The sequence below is a fragment of the Filicampus tigris genome, chromosome 7 (genome assembly GCF_054856515.1).
Source record: "Filicampus tigris isolate MCC_2025a chromosome 7, RoL_Ftig_1.0, whole genome shotgun sequence".
Lineage (NCBI taxonomy): Eukaryota > Metazoa > Chordata > Actinopteri > Syngnathiformes > Syngnathidae > Filicampus > Filicampus tigris.
This window is the reverse complement of record NC_141223.1, coordinates 4,915,519-4,934,183: the sequence shown is the minus strand read 5'-3', so window position 1 is coordinate 4,934,183 and position 18,665 is coordinate 4,915,519. Positions and strand designations below refer to the sequence as shown.

General features: G+C 40.7%; 1 protein-coding gene across 4 annotated transcripts in view; it reads right to left on the bottom strand.

Moving 5' to 3' along the window:
- limk1a (LIM domain kinase 1a) overlaps positions 1-18,665 on the bottom strand; it is a 42,806-nt gene that overhangs the window by 17,010 nt on the left and 7,131 nt on the right. Inside the window, exons 1-2 of one of the 4 annotated variants that reach the window (XM_086036119.1) lie at positions 18,070-18,441; positions 9,646-9,784 (exon numbers count right to left, since the gene is read on the bottom strand). In XM_086036119.1, coding sequence (XP_085892245.1) covers positions 9,646-9,784; positions 18,070-18,116 — 186 coding nt within the window. In that variant the 5' untranslated portion in view covers positions 18,117-18,441. Of the gene's footprint in view, positions 1-2,365; positions 2,615-9,645; positions 9,785-10,017; positions 10,227-18,069; positions 18,442-18,665 lie in introns of those variants that run through there. The other 3 variants (XM_086036120.1, XM_086036118.1, XM_086036122.1) reach the window with 3 other exon arrangements.

Genomic DNA, 18,665 nt, shown 5'->3' with positions numbered 1-18,665 from the left:
AACGGAAGTCAACCCGAATGTATTTTTTTTCCAGAATATGTTGTATCCTGGCCCACTAGTTGAAACAAGGCATTCTGATGAATATTGCGTTTGTGGAGTAAATGTTAATCCACCGGTTTTAGCCATCTCAGGGGGCGGCCATTTTGTCACTTCTGTCGACTGAAAATGACATCACAGCTGTTCGGGGCTCAGGTAACAACCAATCACGGCTCACCTGTTTTCTGAAGCTTAGCTATGATTGGTCGTTATCTGAGCCCTGAAGGTGTGTGATGTCATTTTCAGTTGACAGCAGTGACAAAATGGCTGCCCCCTGAGATGGCTAAAAAGGGGTGGATTTTGCTGCTTAACTCACTCCATAAACGCAATTTTAATCAGAATGCCGTGTTTCAACTAATGGGCCTGCTGGGAACATATTCTTGAAAAAAAATATGTATGGGTTGATTCCTATTTAAGGTTTTTTTTTTTTTTTTTAAATCATTCATTTAAATCATGACCTTTACTCGTCGGTAGAACGTGCGCGGACACTTTTAAGCCAATCTGTGTAATTTATGTCCAACTCAAAATGTAAAAAAAAACATGTGCGTCCTACTATGGTTATGGAGATGGAGATTCATTTTAATTTTATAATGCATTAAAAAAAATGAAGTCAGTTAACACTTATTTAGGCAGCTGACCTCTGCTCACTTGGCAGCCCCTTTGGTGTATCTTTTTTAGAACTTTAGTCTTTTAATCAAAATATACTTCATTTTTTCCCATATTTTACTCAAGTAAATATCGGCTCCAAGCTTTGTAAAAAAAAAAATTGTAGTTGAAAATAATCGCGATCAACTATGAAAAATTTTGCAATTCATTACTTAAAGGATTTTAATTGCTTGACAGCACTAATACTTTGGATTCATGAACAAGATAACCTAAAGTTCAATGAGCACCAGACAGACAGTCTGGCTTAGTATGAAAGACAATGACCTCATATCAACAGTGGCCACAATGTTTCTCAATAAATGTGTTGAACAAATGAAACGTGGATCTGGCTTTGCTTAAACTCATTGTGTAATAACCTTGCCCACAACCCCAACGCAACAACAAAATTCTGCACGAAAGTCAACACATTTGCGCGATTCAATAATGTCGTCATTCTGCTTTTGACAACAAATCCAAAACAACACATTGAAATTAGTCACGGATCGTCCATCACGAGAGCGTTCGAGCTCAGTCGAGTTTTGACAAACGTGTCGAAACCATTTCCTGCGCAAGAACCCAGAACGTGGTCAAGATCAGGCCTCCGCATCAGAAACGACGACTTCAGCGTTAGACGACATTATGTGGGAAAATACAATTAGGTTGCGAGCTACAGAGAAGACAGTGGGCTACATTGATGCTCAGAATGGAAAGCACCTTTTACTCATAACAGCACAGCAGCACCATACACAGATTAGTACATACGGGCCTGGCTTTAAAGAGAGGGAAGTCAACCCAAACATATTTTTTCCAAGAATATGTTCTCAGCAGGCCCACTAGTTGAAACAGGGCATTCTGATAAATATTGCGTTTGTTGCATAAGTGTTAACCCACTCGTTTTTAGCCATCTCTGGGTCCAGCCATTTTGTCACTTCTGTCGACTGAAAATGACATCACAACTACTCAGGGCTCAGGTAACGACCAATCACGGCTCAGATTCAGAAGACAAAATGGCCGCCTCCAGAGATGGCTAAAAACGAGTGGATTAACACTTATTCCACAAACGCAATATTTATCATAGTTTCAACTAGTGGGCTTGCATAAAATATATTCTTGAAAAATTTGACTTCCCCTTTAAAGATGTTTAAACAAAGTTTAAATTTTGGAGGGGGATCTTGATGCCAATATTTTTCTTTTTACCGAAAATGAATATCAGCTCCAAATATCAGTTATCGGCCTCCTTGACTACTAATAATCAGTCTCGGTTGACTTCCCCTTTAAAGACCCTGGTAATGTATTTAGCCCTTTTCGTCTAATTGTAGAAATCACACCCGCTATGCTACTAAGGAATTATAGCCTGGAAAGGCAGAGATACTGACAACTTAAGAATGATCATACAATCAGGACATCCATTCTCTCTAAAAATAGTGCCAATGTGCCTTGGCTCATCAGTTTTACATGAAGCAAAAAAAAGCCTCGAGCGCCTCTCAGAAATGAGGCGAGCTCTGGAATTACACGGCGTTAAAGTGACCCACATTGAAATGACACATATTCTGCAGCGACGCTTCAAATTTAAAAAGCAGGGAGGAAAAGTGCAGGCAGCAGCCGGCGAAGCACGCCAACCACTTGCCTTCACCCGGCTCACGCGGACCACAGTGCGCATCATCCACATCGGCATCGCACTCACCTTCTTGTCCCTTTTCCACAGCCTAAGACAGCAGAAGCTCCAGAAAAACAAGTCTCCCACCATGTCAGCCACCAAGAGCCGGCCGGCGTCCCTGTTCTGTTCTAGTGCATTCTAAAGCGAACAGCCGGCCTCAGTATACAAAAACATACAACACACGCAGGCGGCGAGCGGTCACAGAAAAGCCGAAGCGGCACTGGGAGGGCGGGAGGCGAGCAAACCTACGCCTCTGCAGCTGAGCTCATCCCTCCTGTCTGCCCTCCTACATTAAAATCCCCCCTCCTCGCCTGCTTTTGCTATGACCTCATCACTTCCTGTTTGGCCCCGCCCCCTTTTGCACATGCGCCGGCCGGCTATTTCACCCCCGCAACACACGCGCACGCACTTGTGTCATCAGCAAATGCCTATTCTTACTTTCCAATCTCCCACTTCGGCACATTTTGACTACAACAGAGTGACTCGGGTAAAACAAAAATCAGGTGGTGTTTGTTCTGGCACAATGATTATTATTATTATTAGTAGTAGTAGTAGTAGCTAGTCTTATTTCATGTCACAACAAACCAAATGGAGATATTGAAACTGGGTACATACTAGAGAGAGACCAATTTTTTTCAGGGACGGTACTGATTATTAGTAGTCAAGGAGGCCGATATTTGGAGCCGATATTCATTTTCAATAAAAAGGAAAATAGTGCCATCAAAAATCCCCCCCAAAACTATTAAATGTCTTTAAAGGGCATCAAAAATCCCCCCCAAAACTCTTAAATGTCTTTAAAGGGGAACTCAACCCAAACGTTTTTTTTTTTTTTCAAGAATATGCTCTATGCAAGCCCACTAGTGGAAACAAGGCATTCTGATAAATATTGCGTTTGTCGAATAAGTGTTAATCCACTCGTTTTTAGCCATCTCAAGGGGCGGCCATTTTGTCACTTCTGTCGACTGAAAATCACATCACAACCACTCAGGGCTCAGATAACGACCGATCACGGAGTCATGATTGGTCGTCCCCTTTTTTTGATGCAATTTTGATGTCATTTTCAGTTGACAGAAGTGACAAAATGGCCGCTCCCTGAGATGTCTAAAAACGGGTGGATTTTGCTGCTTATATTCCACAAACGCAATATTATTCACAGTGCTGTGTTTCAACTAGTGTGCCTGCTGGGAACATATTCTGGAAAAAAATATGTTTGGGTTAATTTCCCTTTTAAGCATATTTTAACTGAACAATTTTTCAGATTTGCATCATGCTATTTTTTGGAATTAATCATGCTCTGAAGGCAGTTTTTGATACAGCTCTTCATATTATGATAAAATAAACAAAAGGAGGTCTCCTCTACCCACAAGAACCACCACAAAAACAACAGTTGACTGAAAGAATTCACCAAATGAGTAACCAAAACGTCAAAACAGTAAGTCACAGTGTTGTTGGGACTGTACCCATGCTGTCATCAAGCATGTGATAAGCAACGTGTGAGATCGGCTAATCTTATTATCACTGTCCTGTCCTCCCTCTCTCGTGCAATCTCAACCACACTGCCGCGTCACTCCTACGCCACATCAGCGTCTCACTTGTCCTAGTCTACTCAGTGTGCTGACCCCACCCCCTTGTTATAGGCGTGGGCTCAAGGCCATCTCAATGCTGAGGTATTAATAGGCGGCCAGACACACTGCAGACATGCGGCTGCTGAGGATTCATGAATACGTTACTGGCCATGCTCTGGGAATGGCTTTTGAGGCTGCTCCACCAAAACTGGGATTCTAGAATCTACTATTCAAAATGCTTTAAAGCGGAAGTCATTTTTTTCAAGAATATGTTCTATGCAGGCCCATTAGTTGAAACAAGGCGATATATTTAATATGAAATATGAGTTAAGCAACAAAATCCACCCGTTTTGAGCCATCTCAAGGGGCGGCCATTTTGTAACTTCCGTCGACTGAAAATGACATCACAGTTCTCAGATAACGACCAATCGTGGCTAAGCTTCAGAAAACAGGCGAGCAACTGTGACGTCATTTTCAGTCGACCGAAGTGACAAAATGGCCGCCCACAGAGATGGCTAAAAACAGGTGGATTTTGCTGTTTAACTCATATTTCATATTAAACATATTGCCTTGTTTCAACTAATGGGTCTGCATAGAACATATTCTTGAAAAAAATATGTTTAGGTTGACTTCCGCTTAAAAATCTAGGGGCTAATTTGCTAAAATTGGGCTCGCTTCTACATATACAATAAAAGAAATACAAGTGTGCAAAGTCTTCTCCAATTATTTGTCCTTGGGATATTTCAGAACATTCATTGAAACACCTCAGAACTGTTCTAAATTTGGGGTGGGGGGAATAATGCCTATGACAACTATGACTCCAAATGGGCGCGGCGTGTTATTTTTGACAAATAGCTCAGTCATGTGGTCATTTCAAAAGAACAGGGTCATGAAAAATTATAAATAGAATACATACACTAAATAACATACTGTCATTATTCATTTTAAAAGTGTGTCCAAAACGGACCTGATCAAATCTATCCATAAGGTAGATTTCAGAAGTGAATCCCCTCTGCCATCGGGGATTTCAGTTTGCAGATGATCGTCACAACTTTTTACGGAAAGGGGAACTGCTTAAAAGCATCTGAGTCATGTGCTAATTTTAGCTGTTGGTATAAACTGTCGCATGCTAAATGACCACACGATTTTAATGACAAGACATTAGGCTAAAACAGGTGTTTTGTTGCATTTTAGCTAAGATGACTTCAAAAGTAAACTTTTTTTTTTTTTAACCAAGTTCATTCAGTGTTCAATGCTAAAGTGTGGCAAGTGTTGTTTTGCGTATTTAATACATCACTAAAAGCGCAGAGTGCATTACCTACCAAAGACTTCATTCACATATCACATATCGGTATTCAAACACCAGCTTTACCCAGGAAGACAACAATTAGGTGAACCGCATATTGGCCACGACATGCATCACATAACCACATTTCATCAACAACCATTTTTTTTTTTAAACAATGAAAAACAGATACTGCACGGCTCCATGTCGTCAAGCATCACAAAGACATTCCATGAAGCACAAACCCACCTCACACCCACAGTAGGTTACAAAGTGGTTACATCGTACGTCTGGGACTTTCCATTGGTTACGCTTAAGGCCGTTGTTTCCCATTCTTAAGCGCACACACTGGATGCGTTGGTGTACCAGCCACAATCAGCAAAGTGAAGTTAAAACAAAATCTACAAAATATTTGACGGCTTATAGTTGACTTATGAACATGTTGTGGCTAAGAGGGAATATAGTATTTGCTATTACTAGAAACGCCGTGTCAAACTGAAACTCATGGTGTGGTTCCCCAAATCCACGCCGGTCAGTTGTCCTTTAAATTCAAATCTTGTACATTTTGGGGTGCCGTGGGAACACGTTCAAAAGTAACCAGTTCCTCATCTGATTTGGTTGATGATTTCGCATGTCTTCCCATTGTCCTTGAGTGATCGAAGACACACAAACAGCCCAGCAGTGACGCAAGCTAGTTTCAGAGCAAAACTTGAAAACAACAAGTGGCATTCACCAAAGAATCTTGTGACTTTTGATTTCACAGTCCACTATTTGGGGAATTCTTGAGATTGAAAGCAAAGTAAAAACAAAACCAAACAAATCCCCATGAAAGTACCGAAGTTGAAATGCAACCACACTGATATGACAAATAACTAAACAAAAGTGGCTCAGGCTAACTCGACCATTTCATACAGTGATGTGAAAATTTATTTATCTATTTACTTTTGGCACCCTTGTGGGGTTGACGGCTATGGCGTTAGATTGATGCCACAATTACGTCAGCGCAATGTCAAATACCGCGTACAAAAATGTGTTTCACGTGGACAAAACCGTCCATCCGTACGCACAAGATTGTTTTTACGCTTGCTTCTCTCTCCGCTAGGCGTACAATACGCTGATTCATGCTTGCGATAAAGGCGTTATAATTGTGCCAATTCATAAAAAGGAAATCAACACATCAACATCATTTTTTTTTCACGAATATGTTCCCAGCAGGCCCACGAGTTGAAACACGGCATTCCTATTAATATTGCGTTTGTGGAATATGAGCTAAGCAGCAAAATTCAACCCTGTTTAGCCATCTCAGGGGGCGGCCATTTTGTCACCTCTGTCGAGTGAAGATGACATCACAACTGCTCGGGGCTCAGGTAACGAACAATCACGGCTCAGCTTCAGAAAACAGGTGAGCCGTGATTGGTCGATTGGCACATCCTGCGCACATATTTTTAAAAGTGGACATAATTCATCATCAAGAATCACTGAGGTACAAATCAAATGCCGTCGCTCGGCATTCTTTTTTTTTTTTTTTTGCACTTTGCAGCTTTTTTATTCAGTCTGCAGATTGGTCTACTGAAAGTAAAACAATGATAAGGGCAGAGTGAGGGTGGGACAGGATATAGGGTAATTCAATTACAAGAGTGAAAGTCTCCAATCAGCACATACATCCTCAGGAAAGGTCATAAACGACTTGAGCGGTGACTGGTGAGTTACTGCTCTGTGCGGGGGCCGATAAGAAAAGCCGACACATTTCCTAAAGTTCATTCGTAAAAATGGAACAATTGGCTAACCAATTGATTGTTATTGCTTGACTATTATTTTTGATGGTAGAGTCTCACTTTGAATGTAAAGAACCACAACTAATGTCTTGTATATTTTTTATTTTGAAAACAGTGCTTATGCAAGTCTGAGTGCCGTCCGGCAAACATTTGACAATGCATCTTAAATGAATGAAGTGTCTATCAAAATGCAGCCAAAACCCGTTATGCCAACTTTATTTGCTGGAAGACTAAGGCCTGATTAAAAAAAAATAAATAAAAGTCTACAAAAAAACACTTTCAATTCCTCAATTTTATGACTCCAGCTGTCTACACCGTTTGAATAATGAGTTGTTTTAAGATGACGACAGATAATAAATTGTAATTTTGCTGAGCCAAATCAGGGTGGCTCAATTCACCATTAGCCTATGAATTAGGTTGATTTCATTATGAGATAAGATGTGGAAGACTGTGATGACATTGCAAGCTGTGTGGAAACTTGTGAAAAGTTGAGTGGAACAACAGCAGGAAAATGAAGGAATGTAAATGCTTGCCCTTCACTTGTCATTCATTTGAAGGCCCTGATAGACCAAAACGATGTTCACCAACAGTGACAGACGCTTACCCCCCCGTGGCGTCCGGCCGGCTGTCGGCACGTCACGCTGGCAAAGCACACGCCGCAACGACAGACAGCGACGCTGACCATTAAAGTAGCTTCTGCGCATGCACGAGATGTAATACCCTTCCATACCATCGGCGGCGGTAGTCACCATTTCTCATGTTTGGAAAACTCCAACCAGGAAAGCTGTTGGCCGGGGGCGGATTATACAAACGTAAACAAAGCATTCAGCTATATTCTTCGCTCACGAAGAAGTAAACCAAGTAAGTAAGTACGCGAAGCAAATCATCACGTTCTTAACACGGTATTGTGAAATACTTACATTGTCAACCCCCGCTCTTGTACTTGTAAGAAGATTAAGGCAGCGGAGGCGTGTTCACTGTTTTTCCACCTTTGTCACTTCTCGTTGGTGCTCCGCGCGCTGATTTGCTAGCTAACAGCCAATCAGAGTGACCAAATGTCATGACTGGCGACGCCGATTCAACAAACGTAAACACTCCCAAGATGCTTAGAGACGGGTTACGACACCACGACGGTGGCCACTACACCAAGCAGACGACGCATTCAGACGCCGCGACGCTTCATGACCTTCGACGTCGGTTTGGTCTATAAGGGCCTTAAAAGACGACTGGAAATAGTGGCTGCCGTAATACTTTGTTCTGCTTAGAAAAAAAACAAAAAAAAAATCCTTCTCATTTAAAGTACATTAGAATGGTTTCACTGTTACAATATATTATCTGGTCTGTTTGGTATTATAATAATATTTACATTTTTTCCCCCGTGCATAAAATCATTCAGCATATTACATTTCAGCAAATTAGCATGGAAAAATTGAGTTTTACTTTTAATAACTCAGATATTGTAACTGCCTTTCTACCAATAATACACAGTGTTGATTGTATTGTAATCATACTGCTATAAACACAATGTTTCATTCAAACTACACACCACATACAGTATAAAGCTACTATATTCATGGAAAAATCTCATATGCTGTTAAGTCAAAGACTGTCATCAGTCTGAGTTGTAAGAGCAATAAACCAGAGGACAGGACGAGTGATGATCTCATATTCTGTAGACTCTGCAATGTTACATTATTGAGATTGCACAAGGAGACTCACTACATGTGTCCAGGAAGATCCTGTATTTCATCACGTGTATTTCATTATGTGTCGTGAATCTAGCCAGTTTCACTTTGCATTTGAGGCACCCGTCCTACGTGTCGGATAATTCATACAAACGCAAATACACACAATAGCGTAGCGTCAATTACGATTTCGATTATTACACTCCACAATTACAAAATTGGCATAATCGTAAAAAAATGATTGTTAATGCTAATTTTGAGTTGTTTTGAGGCATACGCACACGAGTTAGTCGGCCGCGCCGCCCTCTCCAAGCTAGCTAACTAGCTAGCTAGCCAGCCCGCACCCAGCAAGTCACACTGCACACGCTCCTACTCAACGTTTTAACAGAGTAACAGACCTAAAAATGGCACAAGATCCGTCACAGGAACGACTTGTAAACAAGCAAGGCAAGTTGAAACCGCTTATTTGGTTACATTTTGTGTTTGCCGTGGAAGATGGCGAGCAGAGACGTATAAAGTGCATCCACCGGCAACACAACGAATTATTCAACCATCGTTTGTTTTTTGTCTTAATATTTTTTTTAGTTTAAACCTGTTCTTGTTTTGTAGCAAAAAATAATCGTTTGAATCATCGTGATTCAATTATTACAAAAATAATCGTGATTAATATTTTTTTCATAACACAACACAACAATAGCGTATTTTTCATTTGCGTAATTGTTTAGCATTTGCGCTAAAAGTTAGTGCTGTCAACAAAGCGACACTCACAGAATGCAAATAATTTCCATCCGTGTCTACTTTGCAAATTCAATCCTCATATTTACATTTTTCATATCATCTACTTCCAAGCACGCCAATTATAGATTTTTTTCCATCACTGCAAACTCATAAAGGATTCATTCTGCAAAATTGATAAGAAAGTGTTCTTTTGGAGCAAGTCAAAATGTAAGTACCGAACAAACCGAGGCCCCGGAGGTAAGGAAATAAATCCTCTTACCATAATGAGGCCAGTGGTGATAAGGTCGTTGCAGCCATGGCACAGCTCCCCAAACTTTGCCCAGTAGTCATTTTTGCAGAAGAGCCGTCCGTCTTTTTCATAGTACCAGTGGGACAGTGAGCTGCTGCACTCACAGCATCTAACAAGGGAAATACAATAAGGAAAACATCAAACCTTGAGTAAAAACAATTACTCCACAGTACATTCTCATTTTTGTTCTTGCGGTTACGCAACATGCTCTCTCAACATCATTCAAAGGAGGACTACTACTTCACTGTTATTTAGAATAATTTGTTGACTTTTTTGGATACGAATATTTACACAACACAACGACATATTTCGAGTTGCGCAATTATCTTACGGAAAACTTGCCTCACTGCGTCATTTTTCAACATCTGAGTCAAACAGCGGCAGGGTGAAAGCCAAATGAATCTGCTGTTTCGATGTCCGTGACCTTTACATTTTACGCAAAGCCACAAAGATAGTCCTTTGAGCGTCTTTGTAAGGACTACCACAAGGCCCGGCTAATGAGGTGGACAGACGAGACCAATGAGATCACATAAAAACAACACAGCTATGACTGGGCCTTTGTGCTGGTGCGTCTACACTGACTGTTTTTCAAAGACAAAAGCAATGCTGTCATCTGCAACATCATAACGACTACAGCGCCGTATTGTCCATTCGAACATTAAAGAATGCTACTGGAAAGTGACTTTTTACATTGATTTTAACCACAGCTGTGAAGGTTTGAGTTGTCCATATTATTGGTTATTTAAATGTGACCCTGCTGGGTTCCTGAATGTCAAGAATTTGGCCAAGATTGAATTATGCCACAGTTTTGTAATATAAGACGGATGGGTTTTTTTGGGGGTTTGGGTAGACGCTTCGAGTGAGAGGAAATCTTCAAGAAAGAAATCGAGGAAGAAAGTTTTTTTTCAACCCATATTTTGGGCAATGCTTCGCACTTTGAGGAAACAGTTTGGGGAAAACGTCCTTTTCTGTTCCAGCTGCCTCAAAGCATGGTCCAGAAAAGCATGGTTGGACTTATAACTTGACGTGTGGAAGATTGGATTTAGCCAAATTCCACTGAGACACGCTCAAGATTTTGGAAAAGGAAAAAGCATTTGAAAAAGGAAGAGAAATTAGAGAAACGGCTGATCTGTTTTCTGGATCTGAGCTGTGATTGGTCGTTGTGAGCAGTTGTGATGTCATTTTCAGTGGACAGAAGACAAAATGGCCGCCCCCAGAGATGGCTAAAAATGGGTGGATTAACACTTATCCCACAAACGCAAAATGTATCAGAATTCCGTTTCAACTAGTGGGCCTGCTGGGGACATCTTGAAAAAAAATGTTTGGGTTGACTCCTTTAAAAAAAAAAAAAAAAAAAAAAAAAAAAAAAATTGTGTTGACATCCCTTCAAATACCCTCAGATCAGAGTACTTACACTGTCCAAAATTGAAACCTCAAGTGTGCTAATCCCCACTTTGTATGATACACTAATGTGTGTATGTGGAAAAAAAAAAAGTGTTTTCTTGTTCGTAATCTGTCTAAATCTCTGTCTACCAGCTGTGACTAAGTGAGTGTCTCCCCCACTTCCTCCCTATCCGTTGTCCGTCTGACCGTCCACCCCAGTTTCTAACACATAGCCACGTCGCTCGCTTTACTGGTATTCCTCAGCTTGGCTCCTCATGTGCGTAGCTGGCGTTGATAAAATTTTTTGCAGGTGCAGCAATTTTCTTTTGACTTTGGTCAAGGTCGTCTGTCGACAAACCCGCTGATTCGCGCTCACCTTGGCGGTGCCTGGATACACAATTTATTCATACGGCACTTCATGGCCGGCACACCCTCTCCCTCTCTCTCTCTTTCTCTCTTGAGCATCTGCATGCAATGCTTCACAGCACAACGACAGAGTGGATTCAGTATGCAGCATGTTTGGGTGGGAGGAGTCTTGGAAGTGGGTCAAGGCTTTCAGGAGATGTCAGCAGCATCCAGACAAGACAGGAGCTACTTTACTCTCCTTGCCCTGCGCCCTTTAACAACTTCCCTTGAGACGCCACACGCTGCAAACTTGTGCTGAGACAGGTTCACAAATGCGATTGCATTCATTTCCCATGCAAACATTTGTGCTGTAGCCGGAAGTGGTAGAATTAAATATAATGGTGAGAACACCAGATTGTGATACCCTCAAGATGAGGGTCTCAAAACAGGAGATGGTCAAGTATAAAACTTTTTTTTTTTTTTCAAGATTATGTTCCCAGCAGGCCCACTAGTTGAAACACGGCATTCTGATTAATTTTACATTTGTGACCTGTTTTTTTTAATCTGAGCCGTGATTGGTCGTTGTGAGCAGTTGTGATGTCATTTTCAGTCGACAGAAGACAAAATGGCCGCCCCCAGAGATGGCTAAAAATGAATGCCATGTTTCGACTAGTGGGCTTGCATAGAACATATTCTTGAACAAAAATAAATGTTTGCATTGACTTCCTCTTTAAAGATGTTTCAAAAAAGATTTTTTTGATGGTCGTTGTGAGCAGTTGTGATGTCATTTACAGTCGACAGAAGACAAAATGGCCACACCCTGAGATGGCTAAAAGTGTTAGCTTATATTCCACAAACGCAATATCTATAAGAATGTCTTGTTTCAATTAGTGGGCTTGCATAGAACATATTCTTGAAAAAAAAAACGTTTGCGCTGACTTCTCTTTAATTAGTTGGGAGGCAAAAACGGCTTATATTCAGTCATTATTGCAGTAATTTGTGCGTGCATCCAAAAGCTCACATCTTTTGCGTGACTGAATTTGCAGTTGGATAGACGTTAAGAGGATTATCAGCATGAAATACACAGTCTTGATTTTATGCATGTGCGCAGACTGACACATATATACAAAATGTGAAAATATCACCAAGAAGTTGGGTGATTTGTTCAACTCAACGCATATGACTCGTGAAAGACAAGTAAGTATCATAAGATGTAATTAATGACCATGAAAAAATGACAAGGGAATCAGAACAGATTTGAGGCACCCGGCTGGGATCCCCCAGGGGGCCTGAAAACAGCCAATAGCTGGGGGGATAGGAACGGAGGAGTCGAGTCCATAAATCGAAATCTGTCGACTCCCCCCTGCTCAAATCCTCAATGGAATTAACTTAAGTGTCTGACAGAGCAATAAATTCCTTTTTCCCATTCCGTTTGCCTTCCGAGGTGCACTCGACAAAATTGGAGTTTGGTCTAAGTAAGGCTGCAATTTTGGTTTGCACGTGACTCGTGTTTATGGGCCCAACTTGGATATTACATTTGTTATTGTATGCCCCTACAACAGGATTTCTTTATAAAACAAAAAACAGGATTTCTTTATAAAAACAAAAAACAAAGAAAAAACATGACAGTCTTTATGTGAGAATTTTTAACTCATTCACTGCCATTGACGTATTTATTTGTCTTTTCACAGTCCCGCCATTCAATCCCCGGAATTATATATTTTTTTTAAATAAATTTCAATACTTAGGGTAAAAGTGTGTCTGAAAATGTCCGCCAGTGAATGAGTTAAAAGTCGTAGAAAAAAAAAAAACACGCCTTGTTTTCATTGTCATGAAAATGTGAATTTGACTCATTCGTTTAAGAATGCATGTATTAATGTTGTTTAAAAAAAAAAAAAAGCTTTTTGTTTGTGGCCTGAGAACTGACTGACGACGATCTGGCACAAAGTCAGCTGGGAAAGGCTCCAGCTCATCCGTGACCCCAGTGAGGATAAATAAGATGTACAATATAAAAGATGGATGGATAAATAAGACTTGTCTAGACAACTTTATTGGGCGCCCAGGAAATAGCCCACACAATTATCAATACTCATTTCAAAATAGAGCAAAGAGCACAGAGTTGGGCTCTTCAATATATAGCACAAGTGTCATGAGGAAGGGGGAAAAAAATTGTTTGTTTTTTTTGTTCAATGTTCATCACAGACTATAGTTCCCACAGCCGAATTTTCAGCCAGTGTGCCGTGAGGGATTGGATTGGTCTGAAAATGATTTATTTACAACAAATGCATCTGTTCATTGATCTATGCTAGTGAACTAAATTATTATTTTTTTTGTTTGATTTCTTTCTGATGTAAAATATGTGCCTTGCCTCAATAAATGTTGTGAAACAACGCTACAGCGTCACGAAGATGTGCAAAAAAACAACCACGGGCACAGTAATGCAGCTGATGATGAATTATTAAATCTTCCATCTTCTATAAAGCTCAGAGGGACATCCGTCACCTCACTCTGCACAGCATGCAGGAATGCAGTTGAGATCTGATCAATATGCCAATTTACGTCAAGGGCGATCGAGAAAACAAGACAACTTAATATTACCAAGACTTTTCCGACTTATCTGACTGATGGTGATGAAAACAAATGTGTCTGCTGCGGGGAGAATGTAGTATTGCGTGACTGTTGTTTCTTATACAGCTGAAATCCCAACTGACAAAGACGCGCGCGCGCACACACACAAACTGCCGGGGAAGACATCTTTGTTCCCGCCCATGGGATCATGCAAATTGAGGGGGATTACGGAATCCGCCGTGCCAAAACGTTCACATTTACATAAAGGAAAATACCAGCAGGATTCCTTAACACAAGACAATAATACTCGCTATGGGACACCATTTTAGCAAATGAATTGAGGTGCTAATGTCACTCCGCTCTCACACACAAGTCCAAGGAGCCACCCCAAAAGCCCGTGCCCCTTTTTGAACCCCATCTTTTCGCCTTTTCTCCCTCCATGGCAACCAGGAATGCCTCAGCAATGATGTCACCCTCCTGTCGAAGAACAGACATTAGCTTAGCATGCTAACCTTCCACCATTATCTCTCTACGGCGCAGCATTGAACTAGGAAAGGCCCTGAGGTCAGCACTCCTGTGACCTTGGCGATATCGAGCGTGTCCGTTTGAAGAATCTGCGCCAAGTGGAGGATGATACGCTGCGCATTTTAAAACGGCACTGCTTTTACTCGGACGCTCCAGGGTGACGTTGTATTTGTGGCGCTATTCGGCCGGTAAACAAGCGCGGCAGCGTTTTGCTTTGTGAGAGTTAAGCTGCGAGCTCAGTCTGGGAACTTCTCCCTTGTTTCACTGGCTGGGGAACAATAAAAGAAAGCTCTGGAAGCTGATTGTTGTTCAGCGGGATTCAGGAGAGACAGAAGAGTGTCTGCTCAGCAGCATTTAGAGAAAGGTTTGTGTCAGGGTTTGTTTGAACACAAATTCTGAATGGCAGAAGGAAGAATACTACGCAGTATATATTGTTGGTATACAAAATTTACAACAAAGGCTGAAAAGAAAAAAAAAAAATAAGGCTTAGAAGAAACTCTTGAAATGTGGCCGTGTATTGAATCACATAAAATGTATTAATCACATGTTATAAGATTTAAAGAGACAGCATATCTATCTCCTACCAATGTCGTTTTCTAAATGGGATTAGCCATAGCAAAGCCAGAGGTCTGTCAAACTGTTGATTATAAATCAAGCTACATTGACAAACTGGACGACTCACTCGTCTCCTCTGCAAGTGTTACCCAGTAAATTTTGTAGAGTACAGTTTACTCTAAAAACGACTATTCAGTCCCAGTCCAAACAGAGTAAAATTTACACTCGGAAGAGAATATTATTCCGAGTCAATTTTAAACAGAAAGACATTTGGAGAGTTATACTCCCCCAAAAAAAACTATGAAAAAAAGTTTTTTTCACTCAGAAATTGGAAGTGAATTTTACAAGGAGAGTTTTTGAGTCAATTTTACTTGTATTGTATTTTTATATGTTTATTTTTAAAAAAAAGTCACACAAGGGTTGAGGAACGTACCAACAACCGAAACAGCCGCTCTAACAAATGAGCCACATGTCACACCTACTGTGAGCTAGTAAATAACCCCCCACCCCCCCCCCCCCCCCAAAAAAAAATCCTGTCTCCTTTTGGAGGTACAAGTATTCCGCCTGACATCAATCATTTACAAAAGTCACATTAGGAGCGTAACGGCTCAGGTGGTAGGGTGGCCTTCTCTGGAGTCTGTCCCTTTTTTTTTCATAAATTAGGTAAAATTGACTCAAAAACTCTCGAATTTCTGAGTGAAAATCCTTGAATGTTTTTTTTTTTTCAAGTATACCCCTCCAATGTTTTTCTGTGTAAATTTTACTCTGAATATTATTCTCTTCCAAGTGTAAATTTTACTCTGTTTAAAACAAATATAGTCTTTTTAGAGTAAAATGTACTCATGACATTTTCTGTCTATCAGCTAAAAAGATGAAAAAAGAAGAGCACAGGCAATTGTACTTGAACCAAAAGAAATAGGAAAGAAAGATTGTTGTCCTACTCCAGGGCTCCGCCCTAATTAACCTACACACCACAATGCTACAGAAGTCAAACGTAAAAAGATGTAAGGCACAGTTGTAAGCAGATGTTGTCCGTTTTAATGTATGGTCAAGTTTGTATGAGCACACCATGCTATTCATTAGATCATTATTACTCACTACATTATTACCGCAGATATGAGTAGGCAGATACGACCTATTGACTCATTTACATGCATTTGAATGTTCGTGCGTCAGACGTTTGTCACTGTTTTGTTTGTTTACACCACTCATTTTTATGCTAAGGGGATTCTTTATGGTGTTCTATACAACACTGCAATATTGTAATTAAAGCGGAAGTCAACCCCAAAACATTCTTTGAAATAGTCTGAACACGGCATCGTGATTAATATTGCGTTTGGAGAATACGAGTTAAGCAGCAAAATGTGACGTCAGTACGGTATAGTACACCGGAAGTTGTCTTACTTGGCTTCAAGTACGGACACCGGAAGCACCGTTTTCGCTAAATGTTGTCGACTTAACAGCGTTTGCGAAATCTGCCTCGTGTGAAGTTTCTTAACCAGTCATCTACTTTTGCCTAATAGTCCCTCTTTGTCCATTTTAACGTTTTATGTTCTCATACTTGTTGACGTGAACAGCACAGTGATTTTTGATCGAATACAACATGAATACAATATAGAAATAAATGTTGGAGGAATAGCAAGCTATATTATTGTAAAATGAATGGCGAAGCTTTAGTAGCATTAAAAAAAAATAATAAAAAAAAAAAAAACTCATGTACGCGTCCACCAATGATAGAGACAAGAGGAAGTCAATTGTGTATTTACATCCAGACAGAAGCTGAAGTGGTTTTAAGAGTTGATGTGATGCCTGGTGAGCATAAATTTAGGAAGTGAGTTGCAATGTTATCTTCACAATGACATTTCAGAAGCGACATCCCTCTGAAAGAAACACCCATTTAAAGAAAAAGTCAACCCAAATGTTTTCTTGACAATATGCTCTACACGCCTCCACTTGCCTAAACACGGCATTCTGATTAACATTGCATTTGTGGAATATGAGTTAAGTAGCAATAGCCGCTCGTTTTTAGCTATCTCAGTGGGCGGCCATTTTGTCACTTGCCGTCGAGTGTTGACTGAAAATGGCAACAGAGTTGCTCAGGTAACAACCAATCATGACTTAGCTTCACAAGTCAGGTGACTCTTGGTCTTTACCTGAACAACTGTGTTGTCATTTTCAGTGACAAAATGGCCGCCCCCTGAGATGGCAAAAAAAAAAAAACAGGTGGACTGTTGCTGCTTAACTCATTCCACAAACTCAGTATTAATCAGAATGCCGTGTTTAGACTAGTGGAGGCGCATAGAACATTTTCTAACCCTGATTAATATTGCATTGGTGGAATAAGAGTTAAGCATCAAAATCCAGCTAGCCAGCTCAGGGGGCGGCCATTTTGTCACTTGCCGTCAACTGAAAATGACATCACAGTTGCCCAGGGCTCAGGTGACAACCAATCACGGCTCACCTGTTTTCTGAAGCGGAACCATAATTGGTTGCATTTTCAGTTGACAGCGACAAAATGGCCGCCCGCTGAGATGGACAAAAATGTGCGGATTTTATTACTTAACTCACATTCCACAAACACAATGTCAATCAGAATGCCACGTTTGGACTTTCTTCCAAGATTTTTCAGTGGCTGAAAGCAATTAATTAATTTCACACTTTGAAGCATGTATTTCCCCATCCATGTCACTCACAATCAGTTAAAATGGCTTGCCTATAATCCCAAAAAGGCAAGTGAAACAACAAGTCAAATGCATCACCAGTCACCGCAGATCAATCTTTAGAATAGATTAAAATAATATAAGTATGGGTGTTATTTAATCTCTTTTTTTTGGGGGGGGGGGGGGGGGGGTATTGGTCTTATATTCAGATAATATCTGAATTAATGGATTGAATTAAAAGAATGGAGTGCTGTAAATTAATGTTCCTTAAAGGTTAGAATCAAGTGTATAAAAGGCCATCAGAGCGCATCGTGTTGAAAAATTCAATCCAGCGCATGACTTGAGCCATCCAACTTACTTGGTGTGCTGAAGTTGTCTCCTGCTGCGCTGATTCTTTGCTGACATTTCCCCCACAGGACTGAAGGCGTGCTTTTGACACTTAAAAGCCACGCTCACGTCCGCCGCGCTGATGCTGAACTCGCAGAAGCGTGACGAGCCTCACAGCCTGGCAGTCGCTGTCATCAATGACACTCTCTACTCCGCTTCTCCCTTCCTTTGTTTCCTCCCACAGCGCAGCTGCCTTTTTGGCCTCAACTACTTCCTGTTGTGGCTCTGTCCTCCGGGAACGCACTTGACTCTATGACATCACGGGCTCAATCGTTGAAACAACTAGTTGGGGCCAGCTATCGCATTTCCTCTCTTGATTCTGACAGTAAAAGTGCATGACTGATCTCGATGGACAGTTAAATAACATCAGTAAAAATGTTTGGGTTCAAAATAATAAAAATTCTTATTAGATCTATATTTTTCAATGCATCTTATTCGCTGATTCTTATAGTTAGGGTCTACTGTATAACAAAGAAAATAGAAAACACAGTGGTATTAATTTTATATCTTTGTTTTATATTTGTGGTTGTAGATTAGTAGTACCATCACACTGATGGGGAGGTGTTT